Here is a 24974-nt window from a genome sequence, read left to right as displayed (position 1 = left end):
CCGGTCCGGTCCCGCCGCCCCTCCGCGGGCCCACCTGTTACGGCGGCCCCTATGACGTCACAGTCCGCACCGCTCCGCGCCGCTGACGCCACGCGGCCCCGGCCCAATCAGCGGCAGAGGCGGGGGGCGGGGGGGGGCGGCCGGGAGCCGCCGCCGCGGCGGGGCGGGGGGCCCGTCGGTGCACGGGGCGGCGGGAGGGGAGGGGGCGGTGTCCGGGGAGACGCGTCAGCCGCCGCCGCCACCGCCGCCGCCGCCGGGTCCCTCCTCCCCCGCGGCATCGCGATCCCCGCGGGGAGCGGCGCGGCGGGGATGATCCGCGCCGCCTCGCCCCCACCGTAGCGGCGCGGCCGCCTCCGCCATGAAGCGGAAGAGCTGGGCCGAGGCCCGGCGCCGCGCCGCCCCAGCGCCGCCGGCTCTGAAGAGAACTCGGAGCGCGGCGGCGAGGGCGGCGGGGGGCGAGGCGGAGCGGCGAGGGCAGCAGCAGCCGCCGCCAGCCCCCGCCGGGACCGAGACCTGCGTGAAGATCGCCGGTGAGGGGCGTGACGGGGGCGGCGGGGCGGGGCGGGGGTGGGGGGGGTCCGGTCCGAAAGTTGCCCGCGGGGCGCGGAGCCGCTGCCCGGCCCCGGGAAGTTTGTTGGCAGCGCTGGGGAACAGCGGCTGTGAGGGGCCGGAGGGGAACGCGCAGCAAAACACGGGGCTGGGGGAAAAAGAACCCCCCAGAAAATGAACCGCCCGTGCCGCGTCGGCTCCGGGGACGGCGTTAGTTACTTCTGGGGGGAACGCGAAGTAAGCCCCGCGCACCTCCGGTCAGACCAGCGCGTGGGGAGCGAGCGGGGACAAAAGGCACCGGTCCCGTCCTTGCTGAGGGCAGGGTGGTTTAATCAGACCGCTGTGTGTCCTCACGGCAGCGTGCTGAGGCAGTCCTGCGACCACGCCAGTGCTTTGGGAGGCGGGCAGGGTGCCGTGGGAAGGATGTGAATCCCCGAAGCACGCCGAATGCCTCGCTTTAAAAGGCTCCGGTACTGTCGCGGAATAAAATTGCCCCAGCCTAAGAGACAGCGTTTTGTGTCTGATCTGCCCGGAGGGACACAGCGGTGTGTTTACGCCGAGGTCTGTAATGACACACAGCTCCGAGCCCTCATTTCTCTGTAACATCTCGGCTGTAACCATTCATATCGAAAATTACAGTGGTGCGGCTCTAGGGTTAAATGTAGAAACCTGCAATTTGGCAGGTGATGCCTGCCCGATGTCAGTGATTTCGCTCACTGGAACACTGTGCAGCTTGCCCAGCCCAGGTCTGTAGCAAGCAGGTCTCTCCAGCCACTCTCACGCAGCAGTTGCTTGGGTCTGTTGATACACTCCTGGCGTCGAATAGGCCTGTCAAATGACCATGTTTTCTCCTCCGAAGAAATGTTCACTTGTTCAAATAATACAGCTCGGCACCTGGGATCTGACTTGTGTTTTTCAGTGGGATTTTGACATACAAGGCAGCGCACAGTTTACCAAACTCAGTTAAATGCAGTATGTTCTTACATTTAATAATGTTTCATTTTGCCTTGATCTCACTGCTCACGGTGGCTGCTGTTTACAAGCTTTTAATAATGGAACAATTACAGCCTAATCTTCATTGCACTGGTATGACATACTTATTATTATTATTATTATTTTTAAATAGAAAAACCCTAAAAGAATGAGCCCTCAGGCTTGCCTTTTCATTCATCTGCTTTAAAAGTTGTTTCAGGTTTTGAACTGTCAGTTCTGCCTTCTTGTAATGAAGTTCTGAGAGATGAATTAATAGTTCTGGACTGGAGGAAGATTAAAGCTTAAGGCCCTACTTTTGCAATTGGACCTACTGGTAAATATTTCAGCACCTGTAAAGGCTAAAATACCTGCATTAGCTTATCTGCTTACAAAAAACACTTCCTAACTCATTAAGAACATTGCAGGCTGCTCTCCTTTTCATCGTTGCTGAAGACAAGAGCACAAAACAACCCAAATAGCTGTAAAGATTTATGGATCTTTCCTTGCCTGATTTTACATTTGCTCTGATACATAACAGAGTTTGTAATCCATCATATGCGTGGATTTTTTTATGCAAAATAATAAAGTAATTACTGCCTTCCTGTATTTCCTAATGAATCATACCTATCAACCATATGTCAGGGTCATCTAAATATTCTTGTTTGCTGCTAAGAGTAGTTCAGAAAAGCTGTGCTTCTCAAATACTGTTTATTTTGGTCTGCTAAGCTACATGGTAAATTTTACCATTTTGTCTTTGTCAACTAATGCATGAGACTGGCCGGTATGAATTCAATTTGCTGGTACTGAATGCACTTGTGTTTATTGGAAGCATATTCCCATATCCTTCTGATCTCTGAAAGACATAATTTATATGACCTAAAGAAAATGTAACAGTTCTGCTTGAGAAGCTCAAAAGCTAGTATTTTCTTCTCTGATTTTTACAAGTAGCATCCTAGAGAAGATGTGTAATTAAAAGGCATTAACTTTGGGAAAAAGGTGTGTGTGTCTCTCTCACCTCTCTCCAGTAGTTAATTCCAAAATAAAGTAACTATGAATAAGTTTTAATGATGCTACATCGTGGGACATTTCTTGATGTTTGTTTGTCCTCCTGCTAAATGGGTATAGAGTTGGTTACAGTGAGGAACTAACTCTGAAAAGAAAGCCCTAAGCTGTACCATACATGCTTTTTTTTTTTTTTTTCTGTATAATTGAGAGTCATCTTACTTACGCTGTCATGTGGAGTTTTGTGAAACAACATTTGGTTTAATATGTTTATAGATAGGTGGGTTGAGGTTTTTTCTTCTTGTTTCTGTCTTGAAACCATGGAGTCCAAGGGTTTTGCTTTGTCTTTCCTCTGTTGCTGGTTTGACACTATAAATCTTGTGTATTTTGAAGAAAACCTTTTTTTTTGGCATGCTGAAAACAATTTAGGGGGAATTTTCACAATACTTTTAATTAGTTTTCATTATACAAGTCTCTCAGTACAACAGTTGTATTTAATCTTTTATCAGTGTAACCTCACTTACTGGTGAGCCTGTCTCAAAATTAAGATTTTAAACGCAGGTCTAAGGCTTTCAGTATCTAATCCAGTACTGAAAGAGCGGGAACATACGTAATGTAGTCTTGTAAATCAACTGAGCAGCAGAGCATAAGGACTGTATTTAAGGAAATCACAGAATTATAGAAGCAACACAATGTTGTTGATCAGTCATGATGTGGCCCTGAAAATATTTTTTCATGGTTTGAGTTTAAATAAAAAATTCCTTTACCCTTTACCATGTCTTCATGTTCTTTTTCAGAAGGCCAGGCTATTGTTGTTATTGCCAACAGTATCATCACTTAGATTTGAAGTACGTTGTAAAGATGAGTGAATGAATCTTTCCAAGGATAGGATGACTAAAAAGAAAATCTACAATTTTGCTCATCATCTTGATATTGCAACAGAATCTGTCTTTTGTTTTCTCTTGTGTCTTCCTGTTATTTTTGGGTCCTTAAATCCAACATAACAAAATACTAGGCACTAACCCTGGATTTAGAAATGCACTTCTGTTACAATAGTAAATAACTCTCTGGTTGCATTCCTGGTAATTCAAAACAGACTAACGTGGTATTTTGTTGTGCTGTCAGCCTCCTCTGAATTTCTCATCTTGAGGCATCTGTTTAATAATAGCAAAGCAGAGTTGCTCTTTTTTTTTGAAATAACCTTTGCTGTTTGTATGACTTGTCCTGTAGCGAGTGCCTGTCTGGTGTTTAGTTGCCACTTGAATTACTGAAATTTCTTTCTGTAAGGCCTTTACAGCAGATCCATAGAAGCATCAGGCTTATTGAGAGTAAAGGCAAGAAGATTATTTTGTCATCTCTGTATTCACGTGAATATGATTATGAAGTGGCAGCTCTCAGTTTTCTGTAGGCATGCTTCCACAGAACACTGTAGATCTGAAAAACAAGCAAAATGCATTTCTTTCTGTGCACACTGAAATCAGATGTGTGATTATTATAGCTTGTGTAGACATGCTTGTGCTAGCTTTAATCTCAGTAGTTTTTGTACTAGCAGTAGCAAAGCTGTGGAAACATAGTCCTCAGTTAGGGGTCTACAGGCTCGTTTTGTTGTACACTGGATGCTTACTCAAATTAATTGCCAACAGTGAAGTCCATGTTTCTGTATTTTAACTGTTTTGTTATTTGAGGCAAACAAAATTAAATGTAATTGAAGTACATCTAATGTAATGTACTGCAGTCATATCTCCTAATTGCAGTGCAGATGCAGCCTGGAAGGCAGTAAGCCCTGCTTTCTCATTCTTCTGAAAGACGATTAGAAAGATCTGCTCTAGTTTATGATAATTTTATGATGACCTTTTATGAGAAATTTGCAAGAATCTGGATGTACTCGAATACATTACTTGTAAATGAGATACTGAAAAGTTAAAATTAACAAACGAAGCATAAAAATATTAAAATGGAAGTCTTTCTCCTGCAGCCCAAACCTTTGTGGAGTCCTATTGAAATAAGTTTACTGCTGCTCCAGTGTATTTTATGTATAAGCCCTGGTCCTGCAATTGGATCCTTAATGAAGAAATTCTCGTCTCTCTGTGTTACTCATGTTCAAAAATTAACACATTAATCCTTGGTTACCGTAAACAGAACTGGGAATGTGTTTGCCAAAAAAAAAAAAAAAAACAACAAAAAAAACACCAGGTGAAAATAGACATGGTGAGTAATTTACCATTTGTATGGTATCAGGCTGCTTAGCCAGTAGAAAGGTAAATACACACATGGGAGAAAACTGTGCAGCTTATTTCTAAAATCTCCTTGTAGGAAACACTTTAAAAAGATGGAGCCTGCTGTTTACATAATAGGGAGCGATTGTTAGTAGTGCACTAAAAGGGACAGCTTGTCAGGATATTGGAATTTGACACACGCTGCTCTTATTGTGAGGCAGTTCTTTCTGTACAGTCATTAAACTTGAGTTTCTTGCTAAATTCTTTCAGGTGTTTTAAGAATAGCTACAATTAACACGATCCAAACATACCAGTGCAGAACTGAATACTAAAAGCAACTCAGAAGGCCACATGCACATTGCTCACTGAAGAGATGAATTCTTATTTTTGCTGGACATGTTCGCAAAAACTGCTGAAAATTTTCAGTAAAAGTAGGACCACTGAGGAAACAAGTGATTCATATACTCCAAATCTTGTTTTGGAGAAAAATGCTAGACTGTTTCAGGCTTTTGACCTATTCAAATGTATTTCTTTCTTTATATTTTTTGTTCTTTTGAGGACTTGGGATTACTCTTTCTGTATTGCTTTTATATTTTCAAAAGTTATGTGAAGCTTATGTGAAGAAGTTGGCATGCAAGAGGGTAGCATGCCAGTCTGAGTGCTGCAGCCATTCTGCCCAGACCTCGATGTGAATGCTGTGTGTGTGCACCGAGAGCTCAATCTTAGTCACAAATTAGAGTGGATCTAAAGGACAGACGCCGTTGAGGGAAAAATCCTGGCAATGTACAGCCACTGCTAACCCGCAGTGGGCTGGTTGGTTCAGCGATCTAACCCAAAAGAAAACTTTTCCTTGTAAGAAACCTGGTGGCAGCTAGCCATTAAATCAGTTTAAAAGTAGTGTGAAATTATAGCTCAGGGCTGTAGTTTGACATGTGTTTCATCTAGCAGTGCTGGTTTAAACACAATCCCTAGATATCATATCCTCTCAGTTCTCCTTTTTGCTTCCTCATGAGCCCTCAGACCTTGCCCCATGTACATGTTAGAGCTCATTTTCAGGGCAGAGGGAAGTAAACCGGCAAAGCAGCTTTTTTTTTTTTTTTTTTTTTTTTAATTATTATTTTTCTGTAGGTGAGCTAGCACACCCGCTGCAGTCTCGGATTCACACAAACACATTTTGACATGGCACAGGGAGGAATGCAATGGTGGGGACAGGTGCAGGGGAGTTGTGGGATCCCTGTGCTCCTTCTGCCCCCAAGGAGTTGGCTTGAGCACTTCTCCAGGACTGCCCATCTGTGAACATGTTGCATCCACGTGGGGTGTCGGCACACTTTCTTCTCCAGACTTACTTTCCTTCAGGGCCAGTTTATTCACTTCTTAACCCACAGCATTACTCTGTAGGTTTTCTCCTTTGGCAAGTTTTCTAGAGGTGCTTTGGTAAATGCTGCAAGTTACAGAAGTTCCTAAGCAGTGCTGCACTTCCCAGCTAGTATTGCAGCTGATGTGCCAGCAAGATGGGACTATCGGAAATTAAATCCGTGAGTTTTTTTTTTTTTTTTTTTTTTTTTTTTTTTTTTCTGTAGCTGAGACCAGAGGAAGTAGGTGCCTGACTTGCTCAGGAGTGTTTCCCACTGGTTGCACCTGACCTGTAAATGTGTAAGCCAAACTTCGGGCTGGTGTTGTACGGAAATCTGCATTTAGCAGAGGTATTCTGGCTGGTGGGGGTGCCTGCAGCCCCTCCCCAAATATTGTTGTGAGTGTCGAGATACAGGCATGCAGGCTTCTTTTGTGGTGTACTTTACAGCATTTTAAAAAATATATTTTCAAATTTATCTTTTCAAGATTCAAGTAATGATTTCTAAGTGCTAGTCATGAGGGATTTTTGTTTGGAACAAAGTGATTTTTTCTCTGCTCTTAGGAAGAGGTTGTTCTTTCAGAAAAGTTACACTTTGATATTTAAATACAGGTGATATTTGGATATTAAAGTAAATATCTCCACTCTGGACAACTAGTTTGCAAAAAGAAAAAAAAAAAAAATCCTTTCAAGCTTGAATTTTACTCCATGTATTTTACAATAATGATGTTTTTTCAGCAGGAAGGAAAAAAAAAAAAAAAGAATTGCTATGCTGCTGCAAGACATCGATTTTTATTGACCAATTACCAGAAGCACAGCAATTTACAGCGGCAGCACAGTCAGTGTTTAAAGTTCAATGGGCCTACAGCTCCCCAGGCCATAAAAAATAAAAATAAAAAAATGAAATTGTATCTACATGAATATCAATGGTGCTTGTCATGCCCATCCCCTGGCTGAGGGGACAGGTCAGGGCAGGCACCCCTGTGGAGGCCGCTGGGCTGTGATGGCGGCACCAGGCCCGGGCAGAGGTGTGGGGGCATTTCATGGCTGGGCTTCACGTAGGTGCTGTGTCCAGATGGGGGCCGTGGTGCTCGGATGGGGGTCGTGGTGCTCAGAGAGCAGCGGTGTGGCCTGCCCCTGCCAGGAGGAGCAGGGCAGGGTCCCTCGAGTGTGGGTTGAGGGAGCACTGCCAAGCGCAGGCCCTCAGCCGCGGTGTGCCTTGTTAGCTGGCACCTGAGGAGCACTCCTGAACCTTTTAAAGTTGTTCTGCTGACAGGTAATACTTCAAACATGCTGCGGAGAAGTGGGTTGTTTACAAAAGCCCTACGTTTTCTTGCATTTCAGATCGCCTTTATTTTGCAATTCTCTGCCAAAAACCAAAGAGTGGAGCTGCAAATACCCATTATTTCTGCATAGATGATGAACTTGTGTATGAGAAGTAAGTACAGACTTATTTTTTTTTGTTTTTTTACAGATCACTGGAATAAATTAGAACAGCAGTAATGAGGAACTAGCCTAATTGACATTCTGTTTTTAAATGTAGCTGAGGGAAACATACTATTTCCATTATAGAGCTAATTATATGCGTCTGTCCTCTCAGACTTATCTGCCGTAATGATTTATACGTCTTAGAATGGTTTCTTGGCTTCCCATCAGGATTTCTTAAAACTCCTTTCAGAGCAGAAGCTTTCATTATACCCATTCTTGTTAGAAGACACGTTGTTGCAACATGTTCCAATATATTCAGAAATGCACTTGGACTATTGAGCTGAAAGGGATGCTTTTAGTTGCTGAAGTATGAAGTGGAGTGTTTAAACTTCCTAGAATAAGAGAAAAAGCTGGCAAAATTAATTCAAGCCGTTATGAGCCAAGAATGGATATGTTATTACCCCTGCAGTGAACAGGATATGCCTTTGTGTGTGATTTGGAATGCTACTAATTTTTGAAATATTTTTGACCAAGGACATGCTTACTGTTTTTGAAATTACTAATGAATATTTATTCCTAATGTGCACTTTTCTCTAGCAGTAACACATGCTGTATCTTTATTTAATTGATGTATTTTACTGTAGAGTGTACAAAGAACACTATGTATATATAGTCAAACATGTTTTCAAAATATTTGTGAGTTACTATTGCCTTATTTTAATGACGGCCATTTGGGTTGCTCTTAAAAGTTTCTGAATTGTCATCACAGAGTGGTATAATATTGAGAATTATTCAAATCTTGAGTATTCTTGTTTCTGTTTGTGGTGGTATGTGGAAAATGGGAAAAGGTTTTTGTTCCAGTTAAAAGATTACTGGAGACTTGTTAATGTGACGCCCATCTATGAGAAGGGTCATAAGGAGGACCCAGGGGACTACAGGCCTGTCAGCCTGACCTCAGCGCCAGGAAAGGTAGATAGTCTTGAGTGTAATCAACACAGCATGTGCAAGACAACTGGGGGATTAGGCCCACAGAGCCAGTGGAATGAGGTTCAATATGGCTAAGTGCCGGGTCCTGCACTTCGGCCACAACAACCCCATGCAGTGCTACAGGCTTGGGGCAGAGTGGCTGGAAAGCTGTGCAGAGGAAAAGGATCTGGGGGCGTTGGTCGATGCTCACCTGAACATGAGCCAGCAGTGTGCCCAGGTGGCCAAGAAGGTTAATGGCATCCTGGCTTGTATCAGGAAGGACCAGGGAGGTGATCATTCCCCTGTACTCTGCTCTGGTGAGGCCACACCTTGAGTGCTGTGTTCAGTTTTGGGCCCCTCACCACAAGAAGGACATCGAGGCCCTGGAGCGTGTCCAGAGAAGGGCTGTGAAGCTGGTGTGAAGGGCCTGGAACACAAGTCCTGTGAGGAGCGGATGAGGGAACTGGGGTTGTTTAGTCTAGAGAAGAGGAGGCTCAGGGGAGACCATATTGCTCTCTACAACTACTTGAAATGAAGCATGATGCACTTGTATATTACTACTCCTTGCTTTGTTCATCTGGCTTAAACTGTGTAAATGATTTTCTTTTAATGTACAATTTTTCTTTCTTTCTCTAAATAGCTTTTATGCAGATTTTGGACCACTCAATCTGGCAATGGTCTACAGATACTGCTGCAAACTAAATAAGAAATTAAAGGTAACATTAGCTTTTGTATTTAATATTCTTGTCTTTTTAAAGAACAAAAAGAAGTGGCCCAGAATTTTTTTTTGCTGAGGTACTTCCCTGGATTTGTAAGCAAGCTAAGTTTTGAAAATGCATGCTAAATTTCATCCAGGTATATTTGAGGAGAAGGAGGATTAGGAGTGAAAAACTGCTTGCCTTTAAGATCTAGAAGTTGCAAGTGACAGTAACTAATATTAAGCTCTTAAAAGATCAGTTGCTAAATGGATACAGACTTCTCTGAATGAAAAGCTCCCCTCCTGGAATTCAGTCTTCTCAACAATCTGACAATATTGACAGCCTAAACGTAACACATTTTGATTTGAGGTGGCAGGCTTTTTTGACTCTGGTTTCTCCTCTGGTACTGACATCTCTTTTTTTAAGTAGAAACATTTCGTCTTTAATAGCATTTATTGCATGGTCCTAAAGAAGACTGTCATGTTCCCACTATAAGTTATCTTCTCTTAGGGATGCTCAGTAATTTTCAGAATCGACTCTCCATTGAGCATAATGTCTTTAAAACAGAGTTCCTATATTAATTAAAATTAATGACTTCAAGTTAGTTGACCTTTAACAGAAATTGGACTATAAAACCTGTTAGGCAGATAAAAAGCTTATTAGCATTAATGTGAATCACAGTTTGCCTCTTCAAAACTGCTTAGATCTTGAAAGAGACACTGAACTGTGAAAATTGGGAAGCATGCAGAACATTATAGTTTAAGAGAGCTGTTTTATTGTTTGTTTGTTTTTTTCTTGTTTGTTTGTTTATTTTGGCAGGGGGCATCCGTTAGTGTCTGTCACTGGTATTAGTTTGCATAATTCAATCTCACTTGGTCCCATTGGCACTAAGAACAGGTTTACCTGAGACAAGATTCTTTGATTTCTGTTTGCAGGGTACTCTGAAGCAACAAAAGTCTATATATTGTAATCACTTTGAATATGAAGGGTTTATTATTGGACAGGTGTATTAAGATTGCTGAGGACATACTACTGTTAGTTATCTGGAATTTATTTGTTTTAAGTGTGCTGAATAGTATTTGAGCAAGTAACACTGCTATTTAAATGGTAATACTTTATGACACTTTAGCCATCCATCAAGTTTCAAGCACACCAAAATTTGTTTCAAGGGCAAGTTCAGGGATATATATTTTTTTTTAACAGATGTCCTTTCTATTGGTAATGCTATTGCACTTCCTCTCTAACGTAATTGGAGAAACTATGTGCCAAACACAGATAAAATTTTTTAAAGTTATTTCTGATTAAGTTTAAAAATCTTTCAAAATGCTTTTATTTAAGCCTTTTCTAGTGTTTCTCATATTGTATTACTTTAAAAACAACTATTAGAAGAAAACTGATTTATGTAGAGTCTGAATTTCTTTAAAAAAAGTACAAATTATGTTTTTAAAGCTGTTGAGACCTTAACTTGTCTGTGATGTTTTTGAGAATGTCATGTATTTACTGCCATGTAATGTATTTACTTCTCATAACTGCATGTCTATTGCATAGGGCTTGAAGTCAGAAATATTAAATGCATTCAAGGAGAAAAAAAATAGTGTAATTTGTGTCAAAAATTGTTTAGGCAGTATACTGGGGAAAAAATACTGAAACAATCTAGGTGGGAATACAGTAGACTCCACTGAAGCTTTTGAGGGATTTGTCTACTTGGTCCTCTGAATACAGATGGCTGAAAGGGTGAACTGAGCATTGCAGTCCTCTAATTTTAGAAAAGGAGTCGTGAAAAGTTTATGCTGCAAAATTATAATCTTGTTCATTTCTTGATACAGTCATTTTCATTGATAAGGAAGAAAATAGTTCATTATACTGGCTTTGATCAGAAAAAACAAGCAAATGCTGCATTCCTCATAGGTTCCTACGCAGTAAGTATTTCCATTTTTTCCATTATATCAGCTGGTTAAATGTGTTCATTCTTCCATACTCACTTTTTAAAACATCAAGATAAAAGCATTTCTTTTTTCTTCAGTAATATTTCTACCAATGTATTTTGCAATAAAGTACCACATACTAGGAGAGTTTTTAAAGTCTAGTAGGTATGTGTTTTGGGTTTGTTTTGTTTTGCTTTTTTCCTCTCCAGTGCAATTTGTGCTCTTAAGAAGTAAGAGCACCACTGAAAAAAATCTGAGTTTTATGATTTTTTTTAATTTCATAAAATTTATGAATATTTTCATTTAGAAAAAAATGGCTGCTTTTTGATGTTTTTCCTTTCCCCCACTCACCCACATACTTTTTTTGCTTTTTAAAATAGACAAATATTATCTTGCACAAAGTACAGTATATCATTTCCAATTGCATTCACATTCAAAAGTACTTTTTCTTCCCCTCTTTCTTCTTTTCTAATCTAAGTTGATCTCTTCAGTTAACCTATGAGAAGGTGTGAGATGACATGGTAGGCTTAGAGCCACTGTAAAGCCTGGGAATGTATGAGGTGGCTGAGAATGTACTGAGTCAGGTCCTTGACCACAAAGGGAAAAACGACAGTCTTTATATCACAAGTACATCTGATAGAATTGGTGTTTGGTACTCAAAAGTGTAGTCAGGGAGTAAAATGCTGACAGCTTAAGAATGAAAGGTGTGATGTATTATATTCATGTTGTACTTTGACTTGTAATACACCTTGATTGTAACCATCTCTCTTGTTCACTTACTAACAAAATAAAGTGTAAACCTACGTGTTTTTGGCATGTTGGAGATCTGATGGGTCTGAGTTCATGTCATTCTGGTTTACCAGCTGGAGGGTGATATAGTACTTGCTGTGATGCCGACAGTGTCCTTGCTGCACATTATGCACGAGATCCATTTCCTGCTCCCCAGGGTTTCTCTGTTGTCTGTTTTCTACAGTAATCATTATAAATAAAAATCTAGACTTCAAAATCTGACAATCTGGTATTTGAAACAACAGAAGCTTTAGGAATGTATTCTCAAACCACATGGAAACTGGCAACATGAGTTACTAAACTTGTTTGCAGTTAAGGCAATATGTTAACTAGATAACTGCAGCGTTTAGGAAGACTACTTCTTTCCAGAAACTTCATTGTATCATGGGTCTAGAAAGCAAGACTGGACTGGTTTCAGTTACCAGCCATTCTTTGGAAGGAAGTGTTCATTTTTCCCTAAAATATCATTCTGAATATGTGTAGTAGTACAGTGTAGCACAACACCTGACATTTTGAGCAGAACCCACAATACAGAAAATTAACTGACAGCAAAACAATCTAATGAGAAAATGGCTATTTATATGGTTGGCTATTTAAAAGTATACAAAAAAATTAAACACAGATCTTATCTGTGATTGTCCGTTAGCCCTGCTGTGTTGCAATAATAATACGCAGTTGGAAGGAATGCTTGAACAGGCTTGGATAAATACATAGGGTCTCTCTATGGATTATGACAGTGCAAAGCGGAGTGATGAAGAGTGGAGGCTATTGGTCACAATAGTAGTGTGTTTTTACTTCAGAGAACCACAGTGAAGGATACGGAAGTTGCAGAGCACAGAAAGGATGCTAATGCCGTTTCAGCTCCTGTATGAAGAGAGATCATGACCAACTAGCCAGTGCATGTGGGAAGGCTAATTGCAGACAGCTGAAGTATGGCAGAAAGAGGCTAGGCAAAATAACAGATGATTTTCAGAATTTAGAAACCTGCACTTAGTTATTTTTTTGCATCTTATGGTTTGATTCTTTCTGCAGTTTTCCTTAAAGAACCAACAGCAAAGTGAAGCCCTATGGGAGTATTCATCCCCTCCTTGAGTGGGGAGGAGTCTCTATTGAATAATCACAAGTTGTAGATATTGAGGGCACTTAAGCTAGATTTTCTCTCAAATGCAGTAGACTTTGGGTATGGTACTGCTTTTTCTGTAAAGTAGGATATAGTTTCTTCACAGATTGATGTGGAAGGTATTCCAGTGAAAGAAGATCACAAAAGAAAGACTGTGCCCCTGAGGCTTACTTTTTTTCCATGGTGTCCTTTGATCTTTCATGAAGAAGCAGGCTAAATTACAGCAGACAGTGCTGAAGTATTCAGGCATACACATCCCACATTCCCACTTTCTGCAGGGAGAACTGGGTTGTTCTCTTTGAGGCAAGCAATGGCTTAGGATCTGCTCAGAATGTCTGAACAATATGTGTCTGTAATCATACTTCCTGACTGGAAGGAAATATATTGAGGCCTTTTTTATTTTAAACATATGTAGGCTTAAGCATCCAGCTACTTTTACAGTTCAGAGTGCTTTGCTTTTTTGCGAAGAAGGGTCTATAGCCGTTAGTCAAAACCGCAAGAAGCTTTTCTGTAATTTTAATTGATCAGACCCTGTCCTGTTGGTAGTGCTGTTCATTGCTTGAACTGAATTTCGTCTTTTAATTTCTGATCCTGTGCTGTCAGTGGCAGATTGTCCTTCTATTTTGTTTTCTGTGGGTTGAATATTTTTTCTTGTTCGATATCTTTTCTTTTTTTAGCTTCATGGTGGGTTCCCACATCAACTACTTACTTTAGGTTGAGGAACTGTGTGGCAGTGCATCACGAAGGAGTTCAGGTGGGAAGAGCAAGGAAGTAGCCTCTATAGAAGTAGCCTCTATAGACTTAGTCATGAAAGTAGTGCTGTGTGTTTTTTAAAGCCTTTGATGTAAGCATAGTTTTGGATGCAAGGTGCTCTGTAGATGCAGATGTTTTAAGTTATTTGTTAGGAATAGCAGGCTGATGGCTTTCGGGAATAGCACAGATACAGTAAGTTTGTGTGCTTTGTGTTTTTGTACTTTTTTTTTTTCTAAACACAATCACACTTGACCACATGACTACATTAAACTGTAATTAAATGTATGTAACTAGTTCTCCCCTGGCACTTGCATGTCTTTGTAAACTCTCAATATTTTTATGCTAACAACTTGGAATTATGTCTTTTAAAGGCTCAATGACCTTAAATTTATATTCTTAAACAGAATGTTATTTAACTTCTGCTTAAAGGAACTTGGATATATTGGCATGATTTATGATTTGACGTCTTTTGTTAATATATATAAGTCTGTGTGTATTAATTGTGTGGGGATATGCTCATTTTGACAATTAAGGCAATTACAAAAGTCTTCGTTAACTGTGGTGAAGTGTAAGGGCATCTGTTAGAGTTCTGGTTTACAAGCAAAGTCTGTTCCCAGTCTTTCCTTCACAGTTGATGTGTTATAATGTTCCCACTCCCTCATCTTCATCTAACTTGTCTTTCTTTCCTCTTTAGTGGAGATAGTTTCTGAAGGGGTCATCCAGGCTACACACTTCTTTCTTCCCCCTCCCGCATCTGCTGCTTCCTTCCAGGTGTACTTTGATGTGACAGCACAGCCTAACTCAAGCTACAGGGCTCTTCAATGTAACATGGCCTTAAAGATGAAGAACAAAGTTTCCAATGCACTGTTATATGTAGTTTTATAGTACAATATGATTTTTTAGAGTAAATCTTAACAATGTAGTTCTTAATCCCTATATTGTTCATCTTCCATCTATTGTAATTCTGTATTTTGTTTAATTTTTACGGATAATATAATGAATAATTGAAATAATATTATTCTGTGTAGATTAGCATAAATTGGTCATGTTCAGCCACACAAAGTATAGCCAGATGTGGTGTGTTGGGGTTGAATGTTTAAACTTTACTTGGGGTGGAAGGGGTGAGGGGAAAGAAGGGATGGGGAAAAAAAAACAAACAACCTTTGTTCTTCACCTTCTAAAGAAAAATTGCTTTTCCTTGTAAGCTATCTGCACTGTTCAGGCCTTACCACTCTACCAAAGCAGCAGTGATCTTCTGAGTTGATCTCTACAGTGGCTTCTCTTGATTTTCGCCAGGACTTGGCTGTGGGTGAGGAAAGTCTGCTTCTTCCACCATTGCTCCTTCTATATTAAGAAAGAAAATGTGTCCTCTGTGCCCTGTCCACCTAATTCCCAAGCTCCCCCCTCTCCCCTTGGCTGCATTAACTTAGTAACAGTGTTTCTTTTCTCAGGCCTGGCACTAATTATGTACTTGGAGGGCGACCCTCCGAGGGTACCGCCCCATGAACTGCTGTAATTCAGGTCACCTTCTCCAGGACTCATCTCTGTACTTTGTCTATTTTCTCATCTTCTTTCTTCAGGGTAAGCAGCGTTTCCTTCATCCATTCTGATCCGTAGTACTGTTTTTGCCTTTCCAATTTGCTAGTGTCCTTCCTAGTTGTGGGCCTAATGTGGGGTAGGAGTTGGAAGTTGTAGAAGCAATTAGCACCAGCCTGTGTAATGTTGAACAGTTCTGCTTTTACAGTGGCACTTGCAGAATTATCTCTGGCTATGCAGTAGGAAAGGAAGTAAATCTGTTTACTTAGTGGTCCAAGCTGAGTAGGAGTAAATGGGTAACTGATTCAGAGCTCAAATTAGCGGTGGGTAAACTGTTTACCCACAGCTAGTTTTGGTGCAGAGTGGTTGACCAGTGAATAGCAAAGAGGAGATGGACAAAGAAGTACTGGCACTTCATTTAAGCAAATGTTGCCTCAAGACTTTTGTCTTTCTCTGTGTTCAAGTCCTCTAAAAAACTACCTCGTCTGAATTGTACTTTGGAAATCATGATTAGCTTTCATGATGGCAGTTTTTCCTGCTTTTTCTACTGGTTCTTCCTCACCATGTTCTTACTAGACTGCTTGTCTCCATAGGGTTGCTTTCTGGGGGTCCCTCATTGTAGTACTAGCTTGCTTTCTTAGTTGTCATGAAGTGTACTGATGTTCCCAGCTAGCAGGTTTTTCCGTGCCTCCTCTCCACTGTTTAAAAAGTAATAGGAGGTTTCTTGCTTTCATTTGTGATGAACAAGGAGAGTTGCCAGAGACAGGCAGTTATTTCCTGTCTGCCACATCTATCGACTTAACAACTGTGTTTCCCCTAATAAAGGGACTGTTGGCTACATGTGCACTTCTTCAGTATGCTACAAATCCATACAGGAAGCTTCTATTCTAATAAATTTCTGTTTTAATTTTTCTGTATGTTACGTTTTCTTCTAAGGCATATTTCTAGAAAGTTTGGTGTATTAACTGATAGGATATTCATTGAAGTTTTATTAACATAAAACATTTAATGCTTTTAAGTTACAGTGAAATGATGCATGTGTGTGAGCTTTGTTATGAGTTTAGTCACATAGTAGTTACTGTATTTATGCAGAATGGGTGGTTTGTGTTTTTTTGCAGGTTGTGGTGGTTCAGATTACTTTGGGTGACATTTTTGGAATATAGTTGTATTACATGAAATATGCTTGCAAGCAGTTTAAATTGGATCATCTCATTGTTTTCTTGCTTTTACGTCAGTACGGTAAAATGTGTGATTTAGATAACAACTTTAAGAAGATTCTGCACTTAAGGGTGGGCAGGAAAATAAAGTTGATTACACCAAGCACTTCATCAATGTGTTACTTACAGACTTGAGTCAATACAGTTTCTTAACAGTATAGCTTATTGAAATACCCTATTTAATTTTCCTGAAAAAGTAACAAATTGTATCAAAGATCATTATTATCAAACATATTTTGTCTTGGGTTCAGTATTACTACTTTGCTTGATAATTCCATGTTTTGAAGATGGAGATGCTTTTTTTTAACAAAAGTCTCATTTCCTTTTTCTACCAGGAATAATTCTCATCCTATTGTGAATATGGCTTTCAAGGTCGTAACACTAATCTAGGAGGCCTCTGTATAAAGTAGGACTAGTTCAAAAGCAGTAGTGTGAATCAGACAGTAACACAGCTTGCTACAAGAACTGTCATTCTGTGGTTGATTTTAAGTGCTCATAAGTGAGGAATTAGTGGCCAAGAGCTGCAAGCCCTTCCATTTCACTGAGTGAACATTACAGTGGCTGCTGGACAACATGGCGATGTTGGCAGGAGCAGTGCCCGAGTGTACCTTTCCCAGCACTCAGCGCTTGGATGGCTCTTGACCGTTCACAGAGCTACATGCGGTCTCGTAATCAGAAACAGATGTCCTAAATGAAAAGGATGATTAGAGCGATGTTAGTGGTTCAACTGCTAATGGCAAATTTTTGGCTGTATTTTGATATTCAGTAGGATATTTTTTGTTTGTTTGCATAAGGAGAACAAATTCTTAAAAAGGTGATAGGCAAGTGTTTATACAGGCTGATAAACAGTGTGTTTTTGAAAGATGTCAGTTCCTTATTATAACAATTTTACTGGAATATACTTAAGAAAAAGATTTTAAAAGGCTTTTAGGAGTTTTTCTGTTTTATTTTTTTGTGTGTGCATGTGTGTATGTAGGGATCTATGTACGTGGATCTGCACTTGTATATGATTGTAGGAAAGTTCTAAAGCCAATGCAGCTGTACTTTTGCACAATTTCATTCAGGTCTCCAGAAAACAGAATTTTCTATTTTTTTAAAAAAAGCTTGTTTAGTATTTGTCTGGCCCTGAGGAAGCGAGCCCTTTGGGAAATAAATGTGGTATGTGAATAGACTTTTCTCCATTTGTATGTATAAGAATAGACAAAAAACACACTAGAAAATACCTGTTTATGCAAAATATCTGTTGATGTAATTGCTATAAATTTACAGTGACACATCTTTTTAATAGTAAGTCTTGTTAATTGTTTTATTAGCATTAACTTCAGAAAACAGCTTTATTTGTGAAAGTTTCTGTAATCTTAGAAAGCACTACAGAAATATAGGTAGCTAAGTCTAGAGTCAGCATCTAGTCAAACTGGTTTCAAATGATATATATTTCTAGAGGCATGTCTCTTCCCATTTTCTGTCTTCTCCCTTGTAAAAACTTTATGAATATACAGATATATCTGGAAATGTCTTTGTTTTGCTATTCATCAGCTCAGCATTTCCATTCTCATCTTTTCTGAACCTTCAGTTCTGCTGACAGCCTTAAAATCCTCTTCCTACTTCCAACAATTCTGTCTGCCAGAGGTCTCTTTAATCATTTCTACTGTCTGTCATTCTCTGCCTTTCTGTAATCCTCAGCTTTATTCACCCACAACATTCCAATGAAGTCATTCATCTTTAAGGATTTAGTGACCTCCTCCTGGTCAGAAAGAGTAGCTGCCACTCTGACCTTAACGCTATGAGGTATTTCTCAGTGTGTCTGTATTACCTCTTCAGTCTGTATCAGGATTGTGTGTTTGAAGTGAATCTCTCCTTAAATCCTTGCTCACTTCATTTGGCTCGCTACGTGGAGCGGTCTAGAAGCAATCCCAGCAGGTAATGGGTGTCCAGTCCACAGGACCAGACTAGGAGCAGTCTGCAGTTAAAAACATTGGAAGTGTACAGTACAGACATCAAGTCTTCATAGCCAGCTTTTGGTCTACAGATGCATTTCTGCTTCTGTGCCCTAATCCAAATGCAGGTGTGGCCTCTGCTCGCTTGACATCTGTTGCTCCTTGTCCCACTCCTTTTGTCTCACCTACAGTCACTTTCTACGTTTGAAGTCTGGCTCACCAATAGCTTGAGTCCAGGCTCACTCAGGTTGTCCTTCATCCAGCCTTGCACGCATCCAAGATTTTTTTGCTGTGTTCTTTTGTGGTTTTAAACTGTGCCAGCACTGAACCTGTCTCCGCCTTGACTGTCACAACTTCTTTTGCTGTGTTACTGCTAGGATACTTTCCTTGTGAACTAGGTATCAGTTTGTGGTCTTTCCCATTCTGTCTAGAGGTTGAATGCTATTCTTCCCTTTGAAGCACCTGGTACCACTGCACCTGCCCAGATACCATCCTATTAACCCAATGTTTTTGTAAGCCACTTTTCACTGAGAACTCCCATCTGTCCATCTCATCAACTGCTGCCTCTGTTCACACATCACATCTTAAGCGTGGAGTAGTGTCACAGCTGAAGTGTACCAGGATCTCTCTTTGTTTCAGAAAATTAGTAATCCAACTCTATCAAAGAGCTTCCTTCTTCAGTGAATATACTGTATATTGTTTCAGATGTATTGGAAGTATTGTGCATTTTTGCTAAGTACTTGTTCCTTTAAGTTTGTGTGCACTGAAAAATGCCATCTCCTTGTAGTGTGTTTTTGTATGTACTAAATTATAGACTTTCCAGTGCACCATTGGTTTTTTGTTGTTTGGTTGGTTTTGGTTGGTTGTTGTTTGTTTGTTTGTTTTTTGTTTGGTTGGTTATTTCTTTTTGTCATGTTGGCTTTTTTAAGTATCCTTGTCTGTGGTGAGTGTTTGTGTAACTGTATCAAGGAAAGTCCACACACTTGAGCATGCGTACATCTTCATGGTGTTTCTAGCAACTTCACAAGTAACGCCGTTTCAGAAATTTGATCTGTGCTTAAGAACTAGCAAGTTTCAATACTATGTGGTGTTATTTAGGTTTACTGTAACAGTAACATTGTTAGGGCAAAAACCTCCTCTTGTTGCTGTTAGATCTGCAAGCAGATGCTCCTGTGTTGAAGCTTGTATTGTTCAGGAAGCTGGTAAAAGCTCAGCTGAGATTTGGGCAGAATCCCCTCCCTTTGTGAGCTACAGGGAAGCTGCATTTGTTAGCTGCATTTCTATTTGCCTGTTGGTACAAGTAGTGCTCTGTATTACCCAGCTTGGCAGCACTGAATACCGACTTTTTTCCAGGTGACTCATTTCTGGGTACAAACTCTGTTTCTGCTGTTTAATTTCAGTCTTCTCTATTCGTTAATGCCATTTTGAGTCTCTGGTTTGTAAGTTTTTTTTTTTTTTTTTTTTTTTTTTTTTTTTTCTGAGGCAGGGCTCTTTTTTTGATAAGCAAGCAGTGCTGCGTTTATATGGCTGTAGGAAATCCATGTTTGTTGTGCTGTGAGATGCAAAGTATGACTGTATCAAAGCATACCACTTGAAAATTTCTGAAACATGACCTTTGTAACCAATTCAGGCAATGAATTGCATGTAACGTATGCCTGCAGAATAGAAAGTAAACTTGGGCATCTGAGGAGGAGCTCTTAAGTTATCCATCTAGTTATGTTTTTTAAAATCTCTTTTTTTTTTTTTTTTTTTTATTCTGGATGTAAGTTTGCAAATTTAAATGCAAAATTCACTTACTCCACCGTAGTGAAGACACACACACATCCGTGCAAGGTATGTTTTTCATTACCGTACTAAACTACTTAAAGAAAACATGTTTTTTTTTTCTTCCTTTGGTTTTGCTAATTACACAGGAAGAATGCTCAGAAAATGCTTAACAGTAATCAAATAGAGGAAAAACAAGAGAGGTCATGTTGCCATGTATGTTTTAGCTGTCTGTTGAAGATGTTTCAAGCTTTTTTTTTTTTTTTTTTTCCCAATATCTATTCCACCTCCCATTTTCACCTCACAAGAAAGTATGTATGTTTGTGCAGAGAAGATACTGAGGATATGTTAAACTATTTGGTCAAACTGTTTTTGTAGCTGTATAAAAGAATTTTGAAAGACAAAACCAACTTTTAAAAGAAAAAAAATGGCAAAGCAAAAATGCCAGACTTAAATTTTGGGGGGTATTTAACTAATATGCATTAGGATTCCTAAATCTTAATGAAAACAAAAAAGGTCATTAATATAAGAGATGTAAGTAATTTTGCTGAACCTTAGTGAAAAAATAGCTTCCTGGAGTGTTTTAGTGCTTAGTTAATGCAGTTCTAAAGAAAAAGTATTAATATGAAGTTATTGAACAATGACAAATACATTTTTTTATGTTTATGAAAAAAATCACCACATAGTTATTTTTAACAGTTGTTTTCTCTTGGCCGTGCTGGCAATGGTGCTTGACTATTGGAGGATGTGATAATAGAGGAGATCTACAGTATTCCCTAAGCAAACCTTATTGTTAGGGGCTATCAAGAAGAGATGTGTGTGTTGTGAGGGAAGACGGTGTGAATATTGTCACGAGTTGGTCGTCCTTGAGTTCTTCTCTGAGTGGTTTTGACGGTGCAAATTATGATATGTAGCATTTCAGGTACGTTCATTCTGCTCTTAGGACTTTGTGTCAAAGAGCTACAGTTTTCTTTTTTTTCCCCTTTATGACATCTGGATTTAGTTATTGGACGCTGCCTCACCAGTACAAAGGAGGAAGAATAGGATTTAGAATAATGTAAACGTACTGGTGTAGGAAAAACAAAACACGTACAAGTTACTGTTTTAGTCTTGTCTGTTGAGTACATACACTTTTGTAAACCAGGTAATTCTTTGCTGATATCTTTGAATGTTTTAGGATTTTCATTTACATCACAGAAGTTTAATACACAGAAAAAAATAGTTCTACAAAGCTGCCCAGCAGGGTTGCAGTAGAAACATGGAAGAATTAGAAAGATGGAAGTTTTTTCACTGTAGCTGAAAGCTGAACAAACCGGGCAAATCTATAAATTTTGTTTAAAAATATGTGTTGATAAGGGTTGACCAGTATTTTTTACTGTTTTGCTCTGTATTAGTTTTATTGGTGCACACTTGCCTTCTTTTGTTCTTGGTGGTATTCTTTCCCAGCACTTTCGAACTTTGTGTTGTACAATTATACCACCTGTAGTAAACAAGTGACTTGAAGTTATTCATGTGAATCTTAAAATATTTTTTCCCTCTTCTCCCATAAAAACAGATAATATACCTGAGAGAATCACCAGAAGATGTGTACAGGCTTATATTGGCTGGAAGCATTTCGTATCTTCCTTTCAGGTAAATAATAAGATGTTGGAACGTTCCCCCCCGCTAAAGTTTTAATATGTGGAGGGTCATGTTCCTTCCTGATCTTTAAAGTTCAGGCTGCTGAACTGGTAGTTCTGAAGTGTAATGATACAGAAGGTGAAGGAGCCACACTGCTTGTTTAGCTTACACTCTTGTTTAGCTTTTTGATCTATATTGCTTCCTACTTTGCAGTGTTTTAGTGCTGGTAGTTGATTGTCAAACATCTTAAGCATGTCTTTTTACCAATGAGGAAATATATAAAAATACTGGTTTGTTGTTGCTCAACCCTGAGGGAATGTAATGCTAGCTTTTTCAGACCACAAACTTCTCATTGTGGTATGTGCTGTGTTGCTCGGAGTAGCAAATAGTATCCATGGTATGGAGGAACAACTTCACCAGTTTTTCCAAAAAAGAGTTTTAAAAAAGTTGTACTAAACTAGCATTCTGCTGTCTGTCTCAATATGCAGAAAAATGGCCAAAGAAAATTAGAAAGCAGGTTTGCTTTCCAAGTAGATTGTTATGGGATGATTAATTCAGTACTTTCTTGTTTGTCTGTTGTAGCACCCTTACCAAGAGCTGGGCTTTTCACAATTTGAATTTCCTTTACTTACCTCTCCCACCACCCCAACTGCCACAGTGCAAGTGTATAGTGGAACCTCTATTTAATAATTTACATACCTCCATCATCCCATTTCTCTTTTTAATTGCATTTTTCATAATTAACAGAAGGAAAAAAAAAGTCCTCAGTGAGATTCAGAAAATTTTTGTTTCTTAAAATCCTAAAGATGTATGTGTCATCTTTCATATGTGTCATATCAGAGATAGTAGCTTTTCACATACAGCCTACCCAAATCCCCAGATCGTCACTTCGATAGCACTACTGAATAAAAATGTAAAGATGTGTCATGCAATTGAAATTATTAAGAGTTGACTTCTGAAGCCCCCAGGATAAAGCAGACAGTATGCTGAAGTGTCTGGGAATTTTACCATTATCTTGAATTTACTGGTACAATTAAACCAAATACAGGAATCTGGATTACGTGAATGATCAACTGAGAGGTTGCTCTGGGCTCTGTTCCCATCAGATCATCTTCATCTCTGGAAAAAAAACAAAACAACAACAACAACAAAAAAAACAGTATATTGCCATAGAATAATAAAAAGACATGTAATGGCTACTTCTGTCACAAGCAACAGGAAAACTTGTTAGCAGCTGGCAAAGAATGTTTTTCACTTACCTGGATGGGATACTGTTATTTCCTTCACCTGCGGACTTTTTTTCCGCCTTCACACTGATTCATTAGGGAGAAAAAGGTATAGATAAAGTGGAGGGGCCGCCATTCATGTTCTTCAGAAGTTCTTCCTTCTCTCAGCTTGAGTTTGAAATTGGAATATTTTTTCCTTTTTATGTAACAGTAATGATTCTCTGTTTCTTGATAAGAGCTGCATGGTTACAGAAGTAGGTGTTCTGCCAAGACATAATATTATCTGATATAGATTCAAGTTAAACTTATTTTTAAGTGACTGTAGTATTCTTGTAGAATACTTATTTTACAGTGCTTATCCAGTAATGGCCATGTACCAAGAACATGCCATTCTTGTATCAAGAAGGTTTAAAAAGCAGTAGTTGAAAGAAAGGGTTTTGTTGAAAACCATTTTCTCAAGTTTAAGCATAAACTATTTTATGCCTCTTAAAAAAAAACTTCATGCATCTATAGAAATGTGTATCTCAACAGACATATTAAGAAGATGCTGTTGCATATATATATATATAAATATATATGTAAATATAAATAAATAAATAAATATAAATAAATATATATATATAAAATAACGCATGTATGCAGCATCTTTTTTCTTTTAAATGGAATTTGAAGAAAAACATGCAGTATATTACAACTTGAATTTTTGGAAATGAACTTCTGAAGAAAATGTTTTAAGAGTGTATATTTTAAATATGATACTTATTTAAACATTAGCTTTTGCCATAAGGAGTTCTTTCTATTTTTCAGATATGTGTGTTCTTTGACGTGTGAATTGAACATGTCACTATTTCTGAACAGTATAACTGGAATAATCTTAGTCTTAAATCTGTTATCATAATGCATTTTATATTTTGTTATTATTATAAGATACAAGGCAGGGAAAGTGAAGGAATTATCTGACAATTATTTTTATTATAATAGAGATTATATTGAAGGTATCTTTTAAAGTTGTTTTAGAGAAGTGTTTTTAATTGCATTCACTTGGATTAAAATGGGAAAATTTAACAGTTTTGGACATCATACGTTACAGGGATGCTTCATTTGGTACTTGCAGTTTTCATCTAACATTGCTGGACTGTTTTCATGCAATAAGCAAGGTAAGTAGAAAAATATTTTCTTATTGCAAAAGGTCAGTTAAATATTTTTCTGCCAGAAGAGAAGACTCAGGAAGTTAGGAGCCAAATAGAGCTGTACAGTAGCAGATTTTCTGATTGTTGTCTACCTTATTATGTATTACGCATTGTAACAAAACTTCTAGATAAAGCATCCATAGAAGTGAACTGATACCATGTCTGATCAAATAGCAAAGTTTCTGAAGAGGAAATTTTGAGTTTTATGTAGGTAATCTCAGGACAGTCATTTGCAGCTCTAATCCATGAGAGTTGTGTGACAGGTTTATCAAATGGCCCTCTGATATTACATTTTATGCTGGATATTGCCTTTGAAGGAGGTTTTGAATTGCTTATCAATACTTATGGGGGGAGAACTTTCAGTATGTACTAATGACTTGTAGTTCTGCTTCAGTAATATACATGCAACAAATGTTAAAAGGCATGTGGTTTGCTTTTTAACCATAAATTATTATAATATAATGTCTTATTGTGGTACAGTGGTTACATAATGTGGCATTTCAGGACAGGGGAAATTTACTTACATTCTTTGTTGTCTGTATGAATAAGGAAACGTGAAATGGAGAAATCTGCAGGTCTCCATCCCATAACTTTTTTTGGGGGGGTGAGGGGGCATCTTTACTAAATACTGTTGTTTCTATTGAGTAAACCAGCTTCTTGCAGATTTTCAGTGTCTTTTTTTTTTTTTTTTTTTTCATGTTTTGACCTTGGCTGC

The 24974-nt window shown here is 39.0% G+C and overlaps 1 protein-coding gene across 7 annotated transcripts in view; it reads left to right on the top strand.

Annotated features, from left to right (window-relative positions):
- Nucleotides 1–143: 143 nt before the first annotated feature.
- Nucleotides 144–24974, top strand: part of CDC14B (cell division cycle 14B) — a 46073-nt gene continuing 21242 nt past the window's right edge. For 5 of the 7 annotated variants that reach the window (XM_035309170.1, XM_035309169.1, XM_035309168.1 and 2 more), the window contains exons 1-6: nt 144–530; nt 7435–7528; nt 9125–9200; nt 11009–11101; nt 21779–21855; nt 24160–24226. In XM_035309170.1, the coding sequence (XP_035165061.1) occupies nt 359–530; nt 7435–7528; nt 9125–9200; nt 11009–11101; nt 21779–21855; nt 24160–24226 (579 nt within the window). In that variant the 5' untranslated portion in view covers nt 144–358. The remainder of the gene's footprint in view (nt 531–7434; nt 7529–9124; nt 9201–11008; nt 11102–21778; nt 21856–24159; nt 24227–24974) is intronic. The other 2 variants (XM_035309164.1, XM_035309163.1) reach the window with 1 other exon arrangement.

This window comes from Oxyura jamaicensis, chromosome Z (assembly GCF_011077185.1).
Source record: "Oxyura jamaicensis isolate SHBP4307 breed ruddy duck chromosome Z, BPBGC_Ojam_1.0, whole genome shotgun sequence".
NCBI classification, from domain to species: domain Eukaryota; kingdom Metazoa; phylum Chordata; class Aves; order Anseriformes; family Anatidae; genus Oxyura; species Oxyura jamaicensis.
The sequence above is the reverse complement of the archived record's forward strand: the minus strand, read 5'-3'. Positions and strand labels throughout refer to the sequence as shown.